General features: G+C 39.8%; 1 protein-coding gene across 1 annotated transcript in view; it reads right to left on the bottom strand.

The window, feature by feature from the left end:
• Nucleotides 1-17,899, bottom strand: part of LOC149792389 (EGF-like domain-containing protein 2) — a 110,429-nt gene that overhangs the window by 18,093 nt on the left and 74,437 nt on the right. Inside the window, exons 9-10 of the mRNA XM_089970971.1 lie at nt 10,469-10,649; nt 6,886-7,033 (exon numbers count right to left, since the gene is read on the bottom strand). Coding sequence (XP_089827097.1) covers nt 6,886-7,033; nt 10,469-10,649 — 329 coding nt within the window. The remainder of the gene's footprint in view (nt 1-6,885; nt 7,034-10,468; nt 10,650-17,899) is intronic.

Raw genomic sequence — 17,899 nt, forward strand, 5'->3', positions numbered from 1 at the left:
GAAAACGGTTCTCTCACGACTCGTAAGTAAGTCATGTATCCAGTGTACCGAGGGGTTGCTCGACAGCGAGGACACGGCTTAGGAGATATGTTAAAATCGGCCTTTCGTTCGGTGGCCCCGGTGTTGAAACCGATGGTGACACGTGGATTGCACGCCTTGAAAGATGCGGCACTGACGCAAGGCAAAGAATTTCTCCAAAATGTCATCATCGACAAACAAAACCCTAAAGAAGCCTTCATGAGGGCAGGCAAAAATGTCTTGCTGCAAACGGGCAAAGACATTTTAGGCCAACGAGAAACACCTATAAATGCCCTGCACGCTACCGAGTCAGGCATTCAGCAAGGACAAGGCAGAAAGAGACGACGAAGAAAACACCCTTTCACCAGACTTCAAGCGAGAAAGGCCAAGAAAAGAAGAACCGTTCGAGACTTAGACGTTTTCGATTATTGAGAAAAGAGACAAAAAAATGATGCACCGAGAATCTTGCGCTTGTTCCAAGACGGAACTGGACCTGTTTGCCATGCCCCCCACGATGATGACGATGCAAGAATCCCAGTGGGTGGAATTTCACCCCGTCTCCTCACTGACCGATTCCGCTCCCATCGAGTTTGAAATCAAAGGACAGCCCGAAGATTACATCGATCTGAATAGCAGTTACTTGTACCTGAAAGTCAAAATTCTAGATAAGACTGGAGGTGCTATAAACGATGAAGCAGTAGCTCCCGTCAACAATTTCATGCATTCCTTGTTCAGTGGAGTGGACTTGTACTTGAATAACAAACTGGTCAGTAGCAGCATGGATACTTACCCTTATCGTGCCTACCTGGAAAATCTCTTGACGTACGGAATAGATGCCAAGAACACTCATCTCAATGCCTGTGTGGTATGGGAAGCTGACGAACCTACCAAGTTTGAAATATTGGAAACTGATGAAAAGAAAGACAACAATGATGGATTTGTAGAACGAAGAAAGAGAATCACGGGAGCCGACACAAGTTTAGAACTGATGGATCGTTTGCATTTGGACATGTGGTTGCAAGAAAAGTATTTGCTGAACGGGGTGGATGTCCGTCTGAGACTGAATCGTAGCAGTGCCGCTTTCCATTTGATGGCTGATAGTGACGGTTACAAAACCAAAATCCTAGAAGCCAGACTCTACGTACGCCGTGTGGAAGTGTTACCTAAAGTGGGAAACGACATCAGTCAGACGTTGAGCAGAACGACCGCCAAGTATCCCATACGACGCGTGGAAGTGAAAACCTTCACCATTCCCAAGGGACAGCGATCCATGATCGAAGATCATCTGTTCCAAGGACAGTTACCCAAACGTTTGATCGTTGGTATCGTCGAGAATACAGCCTTCAACGAGCTGCCGAAAAAAATCCTTTCTACTTTCAACACTTTGGCGTGTCCAAAATCGAAGTCAGTCGCGATGGCAAGACCTTGTGTACCCGACCTTTCGAACCTGACTTTACCAAGAAGAATTACTTGAGATCGTACTTGTCTCTGTACGAAGCCACCGGACAATTAGGAACCAATACCAGTCACGGTATTACGTACGAGGATTATGCAGGAGGCTACGCTTTGTGGGCTTTCGATTTCACTCCAGACCAAGGCAGCGACGAGGGACATTTCCACCCTATAAAATCCGGCCAGATTCGTGTGGAAATTCAGTTTAAAGACCGAGACCCTGATGAAACGGTGAACGTCATCCTGTATGCAGAATTCGATAATACCATAGAAATCAACAGTTTGTGAGAAGTCATCCTAGATTACTAGAAACCATGGAAGACTGTTATCCCTCTTTACCTAGTGGAGAAACTTTTAGTGTTGCATTGTTGTTAAAAAATGTTAGAGTTGTTGTTGTTTAGTGTTAAGTGATTTTTGAATAAAAAATGTTGTGTTTTGAAAAAATTGTTTCATGTTATATTGTTGGATTATTGTTAAAAAATGTTGGAGTTGTTGTTTAGTGTTAAGTGGTTTTTGAATAAAAAATGTTGTGTTTTGAAAAAAATGCCTTTGTCTTTTGTTTAGCTATAAGAATGTTGGATTGATGCTCTTTCATTTCTTACTATCCCTCTCATGACACTCACTAAACGTTGCGACTCAAAAACCGTGTGGGGCATGTTTTCCTTCACGTCCGCGCTTTGACTTTAAGAACCGGGTTGTTTCCAGTCTAACCATCCATTGTCGACTCATCCTCCTAAGAAGATGTGCTCCAAACTAGCTAAACTCAACGAAGCCTACGTGAATTTGCATAGGGTCAGACACAGTCTGATACCGAAGCCAGAAGAAATAGAGAATGTGAGAATGTTAAAAATCACTGAAGACCTGATAGAAGAGCTCTTCAGAGAAGAAATGAACAGGGAAAAAGAAGAATGGACAGAGAAGTACAGACTTCAGAGACAGTAGCAACAGCAGCAGCAACAACAACAACAACAGCAGCAGCAACCTGAAGCTGACAGAGGCTTTGTCGATTGTCGTATCGACACCAAAGAGTTCTTCTTCTCTTTCCGAAGAAGCAGACCTATCGCCAGAAAGTCTATCCTCAGAGGACATCGCATTCTTAGAAACTAAAAAATGCCATAGCAAACAAAAAAACAGCCCTTTTCAGGGCTACCCCCAATACTCTGGAAAAGAAATAACGATCGATTTGCCAATGTGTGTAGGTAGAGTAGTGTGAAAATAAACACTAACTCTTTTTAAAAAATGTGAGGGTATGTGTTTGTGAGTTTGTGTGTTTGTAAGTGATCAAGTACATTGGTGTGGATAGTAGATTAAAATGATGTCTTTATTTGGTGTTTGAGGTGTAGATTTGAGGTTAGATTGGATTGCTTTGCGTATGTGGATAGTCTATTGAAGTGATTTATAAAAAATTTTAAAATAGTGATGGGTAGCATAAAAAAGTGAGTGAGTGTTTCTTTTAGGTCCGCGCGTTGTTGTTTTTGGTCATGATGTAGGTAACATCAATTTTATGTTTTTTAGGGGGATGTTTTCCTTCACGTCCGCGCTTTCACTATAAATTGAAACTCGCTGGGAAGTCTAGCTACCCTTGTTGATTGATCAACACCAAAAATGAACACGAGACTGTCTAAACTGTTGGAACTTCATGTGCATCTGGAATATGCCAGGCGCCTGTTGAATGAACTGGCCGCGGAAGCCATTGTGGAGGAGGGAAGGATAAGAGAGGAGGAGGAAAGAAGAAAAAAAGAAGAGGAGGAGAGAAGATATAAAGAAGAAGAAGAAGAGGAAAGAAGATACAAAGAGGAGGAGAGAAGAAACAAAGAAGAAGAGGAGGAGAAGGAAAAGAAGAGAAGAAGAATAAATTTCAGAATCCCAGAGAGCGAAAATTGGGATTCTGAAGCGACATATCCTGCCTCTGCTCTCTCCCCCAAAAAAGTAAAAAGTAACTGGGGGATAAGATGTGTATGTGGCGCCAGACCTGGAAGGTGCCACCATTAACCAGGTGTCCATGAAGTTCCAAAAAAAAAAAAACAGCCCTTTTCAGGGCTACCCAATACTCTAGAAAAGAAATAACCATCAATTTGCCAATGTGTAGGTAGAGTAGTGTGAATATAAACACTAACTCTTTTTTAAGATAGTGTGAGGGTATGTGTTTGTGTGTTTGTGTTTGTACCCGCTCACGTACGATTGTGTGAATAGTAGATTATGGATTTGTTTATTGTTCTTAGCGTATGTGAAGAGTATAGTTTGGGTTTTGTAAGCGCTCACGTACGATTGTGTGGATAGTAGATTATGGATTTTGTTTATTGTTTCTTAGCGTATGTGTTTGTGTGTTTGTGTTTGTGTGTTTGTGTTTGTACCCGCTCACGTACGATTGTGTGGATAGTAGATTATGGATTTGTTTATTGTTTCTTAGCGTATGTGTTTGTGTGTTTGTGTTTGTGTGTTTGTGTTTGTACCCGCTCACGTACGATTGTGTGGATAGTAGATTATGGATTTGTTTATTGTTTCTTAGCGTATGTGTTTGTGTGTTTGTGTTTGTGTGTTTGTGTTTGTACCCGCTCACGTACGATTGTGTGGATAGTAGATTATGGATTTGTTTATTGTTTCTTAGCGTATGTGGAGAGTATAGTTTGGGTTTTGTAAGCGCTCACGTACGATTGCGAGGATAGTAGATTATGGATTTTGTTTATTGTTTCTTAGCGTATGTGTTTGTGTGTTTGTGTTTGTACCCGCTCACGTACGATTGTGTGGATAGTAGATTATGGATTTGTTTATTGTTTCTTAGCGTATGTGGAGAGTATAGTTTGGGTTTTATTATATGAAATGAAAAAGTAGGGGATGTTTTCCTTCACGTCCGCGCGTTGTTTGGTCATGATCTAGGTAAGATCAATTTTACGTTTTAGGGGGATGTTTTCCTTCACGTACGCGCCTTAAGTATAAGAACCCACAGTATTCGTCGTTCAAACCATTCTGCAAAGAATAAAAAAAGAAGATGGCTTCTAACCAAATGGACAAAATACAAACATTACAAGACGTTTTAGACAACTTAGGAATGATGGAGCAGATGTTGATAAGACTGGTTGAAGACCATTATTCCTATAGTCCCCATCGTGTAAAGATGGAAATTAATAACTTAAAAAAGGTAAAGGACAGGATTAGTGGTGTCATGAAAGAGATAAAGGAGGAGAAGGAGGATGAAGAGGAAAGAATAAGAATAAGCAAATGGAACGAAAAGATTGAAAAAGAAGAAGAAAATGAGAAGAGGAAGAAAGAAGAGGAGGAAGAGAAGAAGAAAGAAGAGCAGGAGAAAAAAAAGAAAGAAAAGAAGAGAAAGAGTGTTGGAGATAAAATAAGAACTTGGTGGAGAAAAAGAAGAAACTAGAAGCAGAAGAAAACCCAAAGGCCCTTTTCAGGGCCAGCCATATTTCTCGAAAAGAGATAGCCTTTCCATTGCCTACCCCTTTTTTTTAAAAAAATTTAAAAAAAAAAAAAAACCATATTCAATTCCCCTTTGTCCCTAAACAATCCCCAAACTCTATTCCCCCATGTTAAATTCCCCTTGTACGTATATCGGCCCACAATTTTTTTCCCATGTTAATTCCCCTTGTACGTATATTAACCCACGATTTTTCGCCATGTTAAATCCCCTTGTACGTATATTGACCCACGATTTTTCGCCATGTTAAATTTCCATTGTACGTATAGTGGCCCAGGGGTCTCCGTAATGCTAATTTCCATTGTACGTATAGTGGCCCACCTTACTACTGGCGTTATAATACATGTTCTGTGGGTTTTTTTCTGCGTTTAGAAACTGAACTTAGAACATGTTTTGGTTGATGTCAGCCACCCCTAATGACACAGTTTATTGTGGTATCTTTTGAAAATTGAGAGCGGAATCCCAACTAAAGTCACTTGTGGAGTTTTCCGCTCTTCTATCTCTCTCTCTCTCTCTCTCTCTCTCTCTCTCTCTCTTATATATATATAAGAGAGAGAGAGTAAGAGAGAGAGAGAGCTGAAAACTCCACTTGTACAAGTGACTTTAGTGGAAGTAAGTAATTAATGTAAGTAACTAATGAGGATTGCAGGACCTTCAATTAGTATGTCAATCATTGGCTTAAGTCAAATCAGACCATAAAATATACACATTTGCTCTTAGAATCCAGAATGCTCGTTTGATTTTATTGGCAAACAGCAACACTGTGTTTCCCTCAATTTTTGGCTGTTAGTCTTGCAAATCTGTTTTGAATGTGTACATCATTTGTCTCTTCAAATCTTCAATGTATTTTGGTGCTTAGTGTGCTGGTGGGAATGTGTTTTTGTATGATTCTACAACATATGTACATAAATGATTAATTCTTAACGCTGTAAGGATTGCAAACAATGCCTTTATGTTCCCCACTGAAGCTTATTTATGGATGGAAAGCCTGCACAGAGTTGGCATCGAGTATTTCTAAATTTCGTATCATTTGATGATAGTACAGTACCACGGTATTTTATGATATTCGTTTTTTGAATTAGGAAACATTTAATATCACAGTATTATCATAGTGTCTTGGCAGCATGCTAACATACTGTTCTGGTACAATCCTCCACCATATTTTAAAATTTAAAAGTAAGGTCTAGTAATATCGTGGTGGTGGTGGTTGTTTTCCTTTTCATGCAGTGTTGCTATTAAGTCTTGGAATACTGTTGAAGCTTTATGCAGCAGAATGAAAAGTGGTCTACTAATGATAACGCTTTCTGTGTGGCTTTATTGGGTATTAAGGAAAATAGTTCACCAATGATAGTGTTCTTGTGACATTTCATGCAACAGTTAGGCAAATGGTTCACCAAAGATGGCGTTTTGGTGCCATTTCATGTAACAGTAAGGTAAATGGTACACCAGTGATAGTGTTTTTGGTGCAATTTCATGTAACAGTAAGGTAAATGGTACACCAGTGATAGTGTTTTTGGTGTCATTTTATGCAAATGTAAGGCAAGTGGTCCATTAATGACGATATGGCAAACGTAAAAGCTGGTACTGGAATTAATCAATGATTTTTATTTTATTTTAGCATGGGCACAACCGACACACGAAACTAATAACTATGATAATTAAACTAGCGGTCCCTTTACTCATCTTTTAAAGTACCTAACGAACCTGCAGCTATGGAACCAGGCTTGGCACAAACGGCGGAGAAAGAAGACCCTTTCAGATATCATTCTATGTGTCTTTTATTTTTGTTACTAAAGTACTTCCGACTATACATGACTGTCTCTATAGCTATCTGTCCATCTTTCGAATACTCATCTTTTATCACCCGTTATATATATGGTTTTTACTCCTTGAAACCTCCCCACTCTTCATTATCTCAATTGTTTCCTCTCTCTCTCTCTCTCTCTCTCTCTCTCTCTCTCTCTCTCTCTCTCTCTCTCTACCTTGGTTCTGTAGGGCCCCGTAGTCTCTAGGGTCATACACGGAGATAACAGTGGTCATAGTTTTGTCCTGGCCACTAGCCGCTGAATTGTCAGCTGTTGCTCTCTTCCGCCTGCCAACGGTTATGCCTGAGCAATCACTTTGGTTACGCTGGAAAGTATATGTTACAACCTTATTTCATTGGTTACAAAGGGATATATATATATATATATATATATATATATATATATATATATATATATATATATATATATATATATATATATATATATATATATATATATATAGATAGATAGATAGATAGATAGATAGATAGATAGATAGATAGATATAGATAACACAAATATGTTATTAGCGACTCATAGACCATTCAGGTCAGTGATGTAGCTTACGACAATATCAATAAACCTCTCATTCATAAAACCTCCTTCCATTTCTCGCTGAATAAATTAATATGACACGATCTATTCCGATATGTGATCTTTCTTTCCGTCCACGAAGAACTAAGATGCAAAAATGATGGTTGTTGCAGAGTTTAGCGCCATTTTGCAGCACAAGATATGCTGCATCTTGACGTTACAACCAATATATCTGAGGGGGAATGCCTTATATAGAGATGGACAGCCAATGGTCAGATTCCATTGCTATGTTTTACAAGAGACAAGATTATCAATGATGTTGGGACAGCCAATGATCAGATTCCATTGCTATGTTTTACAAGAGACAAGATTATCAATGATGTTGGGACAGCCAATGATCAGATTCCATTGCTATGTTTTACAAGAGACAAGATTATTAACGATGTTGGGACAGCCAATGGTCAGATTCCATTGCTATGTTTTACAAGAGACAAGATTATTAACGATGCTGGGACAGCCAATGATCAGATTCCATTGCTATGTTTTACAAGAGACAAGATTATCAATGATGTTGGGACAGCCAATGATCAGATTCCATTGCTATGTTTTACAAGAGACAAGATTATTAACGATGTTGGGACAGCCAATGGTCAGATTCCATTGCTATGTTTTACAAGAGACAAGATTATCAATGATGTTGGGACAGCCAATGGTCAGATTCCATTGCTATGTTTTACAAGAGACAAGATTATTAACGATGTTGGGACAGCCAATGGTCAGATTCCATTGCTATGTTTTACAAGAGACAAGATTATTAATGATGTTGGGACAGCCAATGGTCAGATTCCATTGCTATGTTTTACAAGAGACAAGATTATTAACGATGTTGGGACAGCCAATGGTCAGATTCCATTGCTATGTTTTACAAGAGACAAGATTATCAATGATGTTGGGACAGCCAATGGTCAGATTCCATTGCTATGTTTTACAAGAGACAAGATTATTAACGATGTTGGGACAGCCAATGGTCAGATTCCATTGCTATGTTTTACAAGAGACAAGATTATTAATGATGTTGGGACAGCCAATGGTCAGATTCCATTGCTATGTTTTACAAGAGACAAGATTATTAACGATGTTGGGACAGCCAATGGTCAGATTCCATTGCTATGTTTTACAAGAGACAAGATTATCAATGATGTTGGGACAGCCAATGATCAGATTCCATTGCTATGTTTTACAAGAGACAAGATTATTAATGATGTTGGGACAGCCAATGGTCAGATTCCATTGCTGTGTTTTACTAGAGACAAGATTATTAATGATGTTGGGGAAGCCAATGGTCAGATTCCATTGCTATGTTTTACGAATAGATAAGACCCTGGATAGCGTAGAGACTTCTGTTGTTCAGATGGCATGGCCATGTTTAACAAGAAACAATAACAGTTCTGAATTGAAATCTGTGTGCAACTTGACGTATCTTATATATATATATATATATATATATATATATATATATATATATATATATATATATATATATATATATATATATATATATGGTTTAGGAATATATGTAATGTACATCTTTTTTTATTGACCGCTCCGGTGGCTTAGTGGTTAGAGCGTCCGCCTTGGATGCGGAAGGTTGTGGGTTCGATCCCCGGCTTAGTCATATACCAAAGACTTACAAAAATGGTACTAACAGCTGCCTCATTTGACGCTCAGCATTAAGAGGTTAGTGTTAGGACTGGTCGGCCTGGTATCAGGATAATGTGTCTGCGGCATGATGCCCCAGTGCTAGACATCACTATAAACTGCCACACTGCAGACATCTTAGCGATATTACTGAAAAATTGTTAAAGCTACGTTAAAATCCAAATCACACACACACACACACACACACATCTTTTTTATTTAAAAGCTGGTAAAAGGATAAATCATCTTTTTACTGAAATTGTACGAAACGAAAAAGACATAAAATTATTTTATGCGATCCGGCTGGTGCATTAAATATATAAATTTACGGGCCAAAAATAGAGCGTACAAAACACGTTAGCGTCAAAGGAAAAGAAAAATACTCCAGAAAAAAAAAATGTGTCTGAATACGTTCATTCAAAAAAAATTCTTTTCATTCATGTATATGAATGTTCGGCTTTGTTATGTATATCTTTAGTATGTTCTTTTATCATTCATCATCATAGTTTGTAGTTTATTATTTAGCTAATAATACTTTCAATACTTATGTTCCCCATTCAAGTCACGTTCGCACTTCAGAATGAGTCAATTTGGTAAAAGTAAATCCATTCAGACGTTCCAATGCTGAATCCACGTAATCACGTGATGCGAATCGAGGTCATCTTTTTAAAGGAGACTGAACTAATTGTTTAACCAATGAGACCCTGCTTAGTGGTTCTCTGTGCAATGTAAATGAGTCATTGGACCGTCGTAAAGTTACAGTAATTGCCATTTAGCCTTTTACGTACTAGAGTTATTGCGTGGAATTAAGCACTCCACGTAGTACCACCAGTCTTTTGAAGTTATTCGGTTATATTGAGAGGAATTAATTTATTTTATATTTTATTTCCTTCTTTGGAATTACAGTTCTAAAAAACTCAAATTATTTGGAATAGTAGCTGTCAAGGAATTTCTGTGAATTCGTATATTGACATATAGATCTATAGCTGTATCGGAAATAACTGTGAATCCATTTAGATACAATGTTTTGTGAGTATGTCTTAGTGATTTTTCTGTACTATTGATACATGAGTGCAATATTGACCAACATTTGGAATACATTTGGAACGCATTCGGATTACTTGATAGAACTATTTAGAACTCTAGGATTTCATTCACGACGTTGTAAGTTATTTTACTTTTGGACTTTTTGTTTTAGGTAAATAAATTATATTGTTCAAATATACAAAACTTTTTGGTTTTGTCTTTCTTGGTGCTTCTATTATGACCATAACTTCTTACCATACATTTTCATGTATGTATCTAAATATTAGATTTTTCATGAATGTATCTAAATGTTAGAGGTTGTTCCATTAAGTATCTGAAGTTAGAGACTTGTTCAATGCATGTATCTTAATGGCAGAGAAAACAAATTTCCTTTAGCTCTAAAACATCAGATAATTTTGAAAATACAAGATAAAGAAAACAATTTATTCTGACAACGTTCGGAGAAACGCAAGACAATGGAAGATGCAATGATAATGCGTACCACAGCGCAAGCCTCCTCGTCTCCAGCTTTACAGAGCTTTACGCTACAAACAAACCCCACATTCTCAGAATCTATAAACTTGAATGCTCTTAGTTTTAATTCTGCCCCTGGAAGACCATTCGTGTCGTTTCTCGCAGTTTGCAAGGCACGTATCACTTTTGCTCCTTTGGCAGTTCCACAACTGAAAAAAAAAAAAACACAATGTGCCACAAGAATAGAAATACATTCAATCTCATTCAGTGTACAATGCATGCACATAAATTGATGAGAAAAATAGTTTAAATCAATTTGTATTAAGGACAAAACAGCAATTATATTGAGATTTCTTAATGAAATACCATACCATTATAAATGAAAATTGGCATTTCTCATCTTATGCTTAACTTGGCTGTGTTCTACGATGAGATACACTTTAGTATTCATTGGAACAAACGTTAAGAGTTTAGCATCTTTAGACGACTATTAGACAGACAACAAACCTAGATAAACAACAACTCTAGAGCGACAGTTAACCTAGATTGACAACACGTCTTAATATTGCGTCAATCGTTAAGTGTTTAGCGTATTCTAGAAAACTATCCGACATATACTGGATACTGAATAAACCTGGATAGACAACAAGCTTTAATTGACAACAAGTATTGATAGACAACTAGACTATATAATCAAGTCTGGATAGAAAACTAGCCTTGATAAAACAAACAAGCCTGGATTGGAAACTAGCCTTGATAAATAGCAAGCCAGGATACATAATAAGCCTAGATAGACAACAAGTCTAGTTAGACAATAAGTCATGTTATACAATAAGCCCGGATTTCACCAACATTACTCAAAGATATCTTAAATCTAGGCCTGACTTTCACATCTTTTATGGTTGAAATTTGTGAATGACAGCAAGTTTATAAACTTATTCGCATGCTCGGAATCAACTTTTACTGTGTTATAGACAGGTACTTGGACAGGATCCAAGTAAACATCGGAAGTTTGAGTTCGATATGAGTTAGAAAATTGTTAGGTTTTAATAACCGCCAGACAGGACCTGTCCGTTTATATTCAAGTACTTTGCTCAAAATACATTATAACGACAATTACAGTCATGAAACGACACTAACTGATGTCATCATTTTATTATTAATCTAGGCATTCTATATGCTAACAAAACTACTAGGTTCTTATCCGAATGTTTTATAGATTAGGCTTATGCATAAAATACGTACTAAAATTAAAGTATTGTAACAATTCTAGACGTGCATACGCATTTGTGGTATCCGAACGTTTTATAAATTAGGCTTATGCATAAAATATGTACCAAAATTCAAGTATTGTAACAATTCCAGACGTGTATAAGTATTTGTGGTATCCGAATGTTTTATAAATTAGGCTTATGCATAAAATATGTAAGTAGTGAAGGGGGATTATATAGCGACAATGGGAATTAGCATTACAGGACCCCTTGGGAACATATAGCGACAATGGAAATTTAACATGGAGAAAAATCGTGGGAACATATAGCGACAAGGGAAATTTAACATGGAGAAAAATCGTGGGAACATATAGCGACAAGGGAAATGAACATGGAGAAAAATCGTGGGACTGTTGAGCGACAAGGGGATTTGAACATGGAGAAAAATCGTGGGAACATATAGCGACAAAGGAAATTAACATGGGATTTTTTTTTTTTTTTTTTTAAATTAAAAAATAAAAAAGGGGTAGGCAATGGAAAGGCTATCTCTTTTCGAGAAATATGGCTGGCCCTGAAAAGGGCCTTTGGGTTTATGTTAATATTAATATTAACATAGATGGCATCTGTCACATCTTCTTCTTCTTCTTAAACTCCTTCTAACTGCCGGTCCATACACAAGTACCCTCTTGAGACATCCTTGTCTTTCTATATAAACTCTCCTCATCCATAGACTAGTATCTGTCCTATCAACAACAGTCCACTTGGACCGGACATACATGAGCATGTTCGTCCTGAACATCATTGTTGACACAAGGGTTGAAGATTGAACGTAGGTCCACATCTTGAGGCTCCGAGAACAGGTGAATCAATGCAGTGAACTGCGCTTATTTATAGGCAGAGGTAGGACTGAAACGGATTGAGTTCATTCACCAATCCGAACACGCGTTACAAAATTCAGTCAGCCCACATCCAATCCGAAGAGAGCAGTCTGTGACGTCTGTTGGTCTATATAGATTCGCTAGCGCTTGTGTGCAGTCAATCTATGCGACAGTGATTCAACATGACGGAAACTCAGAAAACGATCCAATGGGGTGCACCAGCAGGGGAGACCGCCCAAGGGAACCCGGACTTACTTTCAGAAGAGGTGAATTGGGATTTTGTGGATTTTCTCTCTTCGCAAGAATTTGTTCCGGAACCTTCGTTACCTTCTTCATTACCGCAAGTGGAGAATTTTAGACAGAGACAGAAAGAAGAATTGGAGAAATTTATACAACGACAAAAGGAAGCGGAACAAGCTTTTCTCCTACAGCAACAGCAGCAAGAAGAAGAGGTAAGAAAAAAACAACAGCAACAACAGCAAGAAGAAGTAGCAGCAAAGAAACAAGAGGGTGAAAATCAAACGGTCACGGTACTGTTGGACATTTTAGCGGAGTTAAGAAGTCTGAAACAAATGTATCAGACTTCTTTATTACGACCGAAGAGAATACGACCTTCCCGAGCTAAACACGTCAACCCTGTGATTAAGCCTACCGTACCACCCTTAGTGATTTCAACCCAATCATTATCATCATCATCAACATTACGCAGTCCAGAAGTAGGCCTTGGCCGTGGCAAAGGCATAAGGCAGTTAAAGTTGATTGCTTAAACTCACCCCTACGCCATAAAGAAAAAAGGCCCTTTTGAGGGCCACCCACATTTCTCGAAAAGAAATACAATTTCAATTTGCCAATAACTCAAAAATAAACCCCACCCATTTTACCCTTATAGTACGTCTCTGTGTATGAGTGCGTGAGTGTACGTTCTTATTTTAAAATCAAAACTCAAAGACACTTACCTTATATCATTAATTTATTCTTTTCTCCATTTTTTACAATCCAATTCACAATTCACAACACAACACTTTAATAAAAAGTTCATTGACTTCTTCTTTCTCCTTGTTCAGTCTCTCTGTTTTTTAAATTTCTTCACCGTCTTTTCTTCATTTTCTTCCCTTCTTCTTTTCTTCTTCTCCTGTTTCTTTGCCTCTTGTAAATAGAATTGTCTTCTTTCTTCCTCTTCTTCCTCTGAAGAATCCCTCTCTTCTTCTGAAGAATCCCTCTTTTCTTTTGACTCCTCTTGTTTCTTTTTTGGGCAATCTGGAGACCAATGTCCTTTTTCTTGACAATAATAACAGGTATCTTGACTTTTGTCTTTTTTAGTCCCTGTTTTTGTTCTTTTTTGACGGTCTGGACACTCTGAAGACCAATGCCCTTTCTTCTGACAGATATAGCAAGTATCTTGACTTTTATCTCGAAAGGAAGGAGAGTAGTCCGTCGGCTGGTCTGAAGAGAATTTTCTAATGACCCCTCGCAAAGCTCTGACGAAACGTTCCATCTGGTTAGTCTCTTCCATCGTTGTGCTCGGCTTGAGAGTGAAATGAATAGTGAAAGGACAAGACACACACCCTTTTATATACGCTGGTCTGCTATGACTATAAAGTAGCTCATGGTGTTTGAACTTGAGTCATTTGACTTTTTGCTTTCAAGATGAAACGATCTAATTCATTTGAGAAGAAAGAAGAAGAAAGTAAGAGGCAGAAACGTGATCTATCGCCTCGTACCAGAGCTGAAATCTTGGCACAAATTCATGCCAGTGATTTTGAAGAGGACATGAGTGAACCAGAATCAGAACCATCTAAAACAAGTTCACCACCCTTAGTCAACCCTGAAAAATACTATTCCATTCGAGAGACGGAAAAGCGCTCCTCTAGAAAATTTAGAACCACGGCTTACACCTACACGGTGAAGTTTAAAGATTTCAAGGCTGAAGTGCCGTTAGAGAAAGCAGAAGTGTTCATCACTGAGGTGTGGGATTCTTTGCTCACTGCACTCAAGCAGCAATGTCAACCCAAAGAAGACGATCGCTTGAGACTTTCCATACAACACGACGGTTTGAAATCCCCTGTTTGGATCGAGTTTAGCACCCCTGCAGAATTGACCGCTTCCAAAGTCATGGACAAGATTCAACACGTGCAACAATCTAATGACCAGTTTGACATCACCGATGGAAAAGCCACATTGGACATGACCCACGTCTCTCCTCCTCAAGGGACCGGACGCAAAAAGATGTTATTGGTGAACGAGCTTCGCAGCATTAAGCGTAGCCTTGTCCAAATTCACAATCCTCATGACCAGATGTGTTTAGCCCGTGCCATCGTGGTGGGACGAACCTATGCCAACAAGAACGACACGGTACAATGGAAAAGAGCCTGGAAAACTATTCAACGATCCGATCGAGCCAAACAACGAAACGAAGCAGAACTCCTGTTACGACAAGCTGGCCTGTCCAAAGACACACCCTGTGGCATTCCTGAGATGCAAAAATTGCAAGATGCCCTAGCTCCACGTTACACCTTGAAAGTGCACCCTCAAGAAGTGCGCGGCTCTTTGTTGTTTCGAGGGCAAGACTTTAAGGACGGAAAATACATTCATGTCTATTATCACGATGACCATTTCGATACCATTACCACTATCACCGGATTCCTGGGATACGGTTAGTACTGTGAGAAATGTGACCATGGTTATAATAATCGAGAGCAACACAAGCATTGTGGATCGAAATGCTCAGGATGTTTGGCCTCTTCACCCTGTCTGAGCGAAGAACCAGTGCCTTGTTCAACTTGTCTGCGCACGTTTGTTAGCCCTACCTGTTACCAACAACATCTGAAAACGCAAGGTTCACAGAAGAAATGTGCTTGTCAACTTCTGAGATTGTGCCCTACGTGTGAACAAGTCATACGTACCAATAATACCAAGGCACACGTATGTTCAGGAAAGAAAAAATGTCACATTTGTCACCACATCGTGGACTTGGAACACCAATGCTACGTGCAAAAATACCAACCCCCACCAGAGAAAGAGGACGGTCACAAGAAGAAAGGCAATTTCATCTTTTTCGATTTCGAAGGCATGCAAGAGACCGGCATTCACATTCCTAATTTCTGCGTTGCTCATCGAGCGTGCGAGAAGTGCATTCAAGAACCTATCTTCAGTCATTGCCCTCACTGTAGCAAGATTCCTGGAGGGCGTGAAAAAATCTTTCGGGGACCGAACACGCTAGCCGATTTTGCCCAATGGGTCTTAGACCCCGTCGACAAGACGTGGAGCCAAGAGGACATCGAACTTTACGGAGATTGTCATCGTCATGCCACGGTGATGGCTCACAATTTCTCCGGATACGATGGACAGTTTCTTTTGAGGTACTATACGGAACAAGGCACCGAACGTCCTAAAGTGACCTTGAACGGAGCCAAAATCATTTTCATGCAAGTGGGACAAGTACAGTTTAAAGATTCGATGAGCTATTTGGCCATGCCTTTGAGTCGAATGCCTAAAACGCTTGGAATGACAGAAATGGCTAAAGGGTACTTTCCACACTTTTTCAATACGGAAGCCAATCAACACGCCGTTCTACCCCATTTACCTGAGGCTCACTATTACGACCCCGACAACATGCGTACCGAACAACGAGAAGCTTTCTACGCTTGGTACCAGGCTCACGCCTCGGACCCTTTCGACTTTCAGGAAGAAATGCTAAAGTATTGTCGTTCCGACGTGGACATTTTACGACGTTGCTGTGGAAAATTTCGAGAACTGTTCATGGAACACGGAGGGGTCGATCCTTTGAAAGAAGCTTGCACCATTGCCAAAGCGTGTTCCTTAGTGTATCGACAACGATTCATGCCTGAAAACACCGTGGCTGTCATCAGTCCTCAAACGACCCACTTTGTCAAACGTCAATACTCGGTCAAAGCCCTACGCTGGTTACATTACTTGTGCGACAAGGAAGACAAGTGGATTCAGCATGCCCGCAACGGAGGGGGCGAAAAGACCATCGGAACGTATTCGGTCGATGGCTGGGACTTAGAAAACCCCAAGATCGTGTACGAGTTTAACGGTTGCTTATTTCACGGATGTCCTGTTTGTTACCCTGACCTTGGCACTAAAAATCAGTTTTTGCATTGAACCATGGAAGACTTGTACCAGGACACTTGTCAGCGACGCCTAAAGTTAGAACAGCAAGGATACCAAGTGGTGGAAATGTGGGAACACGAGTACGATCACCGTATGAAAACCGATCCCGAGTTTAAACGCCTCGTGGAAAGTTACCAGTTCATGGACCCGCTCAACCCGAGGGATAGTTTGTACGGAGGAAGGACCAATGCCACCTGTTTGCTGTACCAAGCCGACGAAGAGAAAGGAGAAGAAATCAAATACTTGGATGTGTGTTCGCTGTATCCCTACGTGTGCAAATATTGTCACTTTCCTACAGGGCACCCGCAATTGCTGACGGAACACATCGACCTGGTCAACATTCGACAATACGAAGGCTTGATCAAGTGCAAAGTTTTGCCTCCCACGAACCTATACCATCCCGTCTTACCTCACCATTGTCAAGGCAAACTGATGTTTCCCTTGTGCCGTACTTGTGCCGAAACGTGCAACCAAGATCAGCCTTGTCAGCACACCCAGGAAGAACGGGCCTTGACGGGAACCTGGGTCAGCGTAGAATTGTTCAAAGCTTTGGACATGGGATACCAACTGTTAGAAGTGTACGAAATTTGTCACTTTCCCAAGACACAACAATACCACAAGGGTGACCCCACGCAGAAAGGCATTTTCGCAGACTACGTGGATGCCTTTTTGAAACTGAAGCAAGAAGCCAGCGGCTATCCTTCCTGGTGTCACACTCCCGAAGACCAAATACAATTCAAAGAGAAATGCTCTGAACAAGAAGGCATCACTTTAGACCACATCGAGAAAAACGAAGGCAGGCGATCGTTTGCCAAAGTGATGTTAAATTGCTTGTGGGGTAAAATGGCACAACAACCGTGTTTACCCAAGACGGAATATTTGACAGAACCTTCCCGCTACTTCCAGATGATTCACGACAAAATCAAATACATGAAACACGTGGACGTCGTTCGAGAGAATTTGATCTTGGTCAATTACGAAGAAGATCTGGACTTTGTACAAGACGACCCTTTTGGAAATGTCATCATTGCGGCTTACGTGACAGCCCATGCTCGCTTAAAATTGTACGAAGCTTTAGAACTGTTAGGGGAACGCGTCCTGTACATTGACACGGACAGTTGCATTTACATCCATCACCCGATTCAACATCACCCTAACATAGAAGGAGACCGTTTAGGAGCCTGGACAGACGAGCATCCCGACGACAAGATTCTAAGTTTCGTCAGTGGCGGTCCC

The sequence above is a fragment of the Sinohyriopsis cumingii genome, chromosome 9 (assembly GCF_028554795.1).
Source record: "Sinohyriopsis cumingii isolate HCF-2022 chromosome 9, ASM2855479v2, whole genome shotgun sequence".
Taxonomy (NCBI): Eukaryota; Metazoa; Mollusca; class Bivalvia; order Unionida; family Unionidae; genus Sinohyriopsis; species Sinohyriopsis cumingii.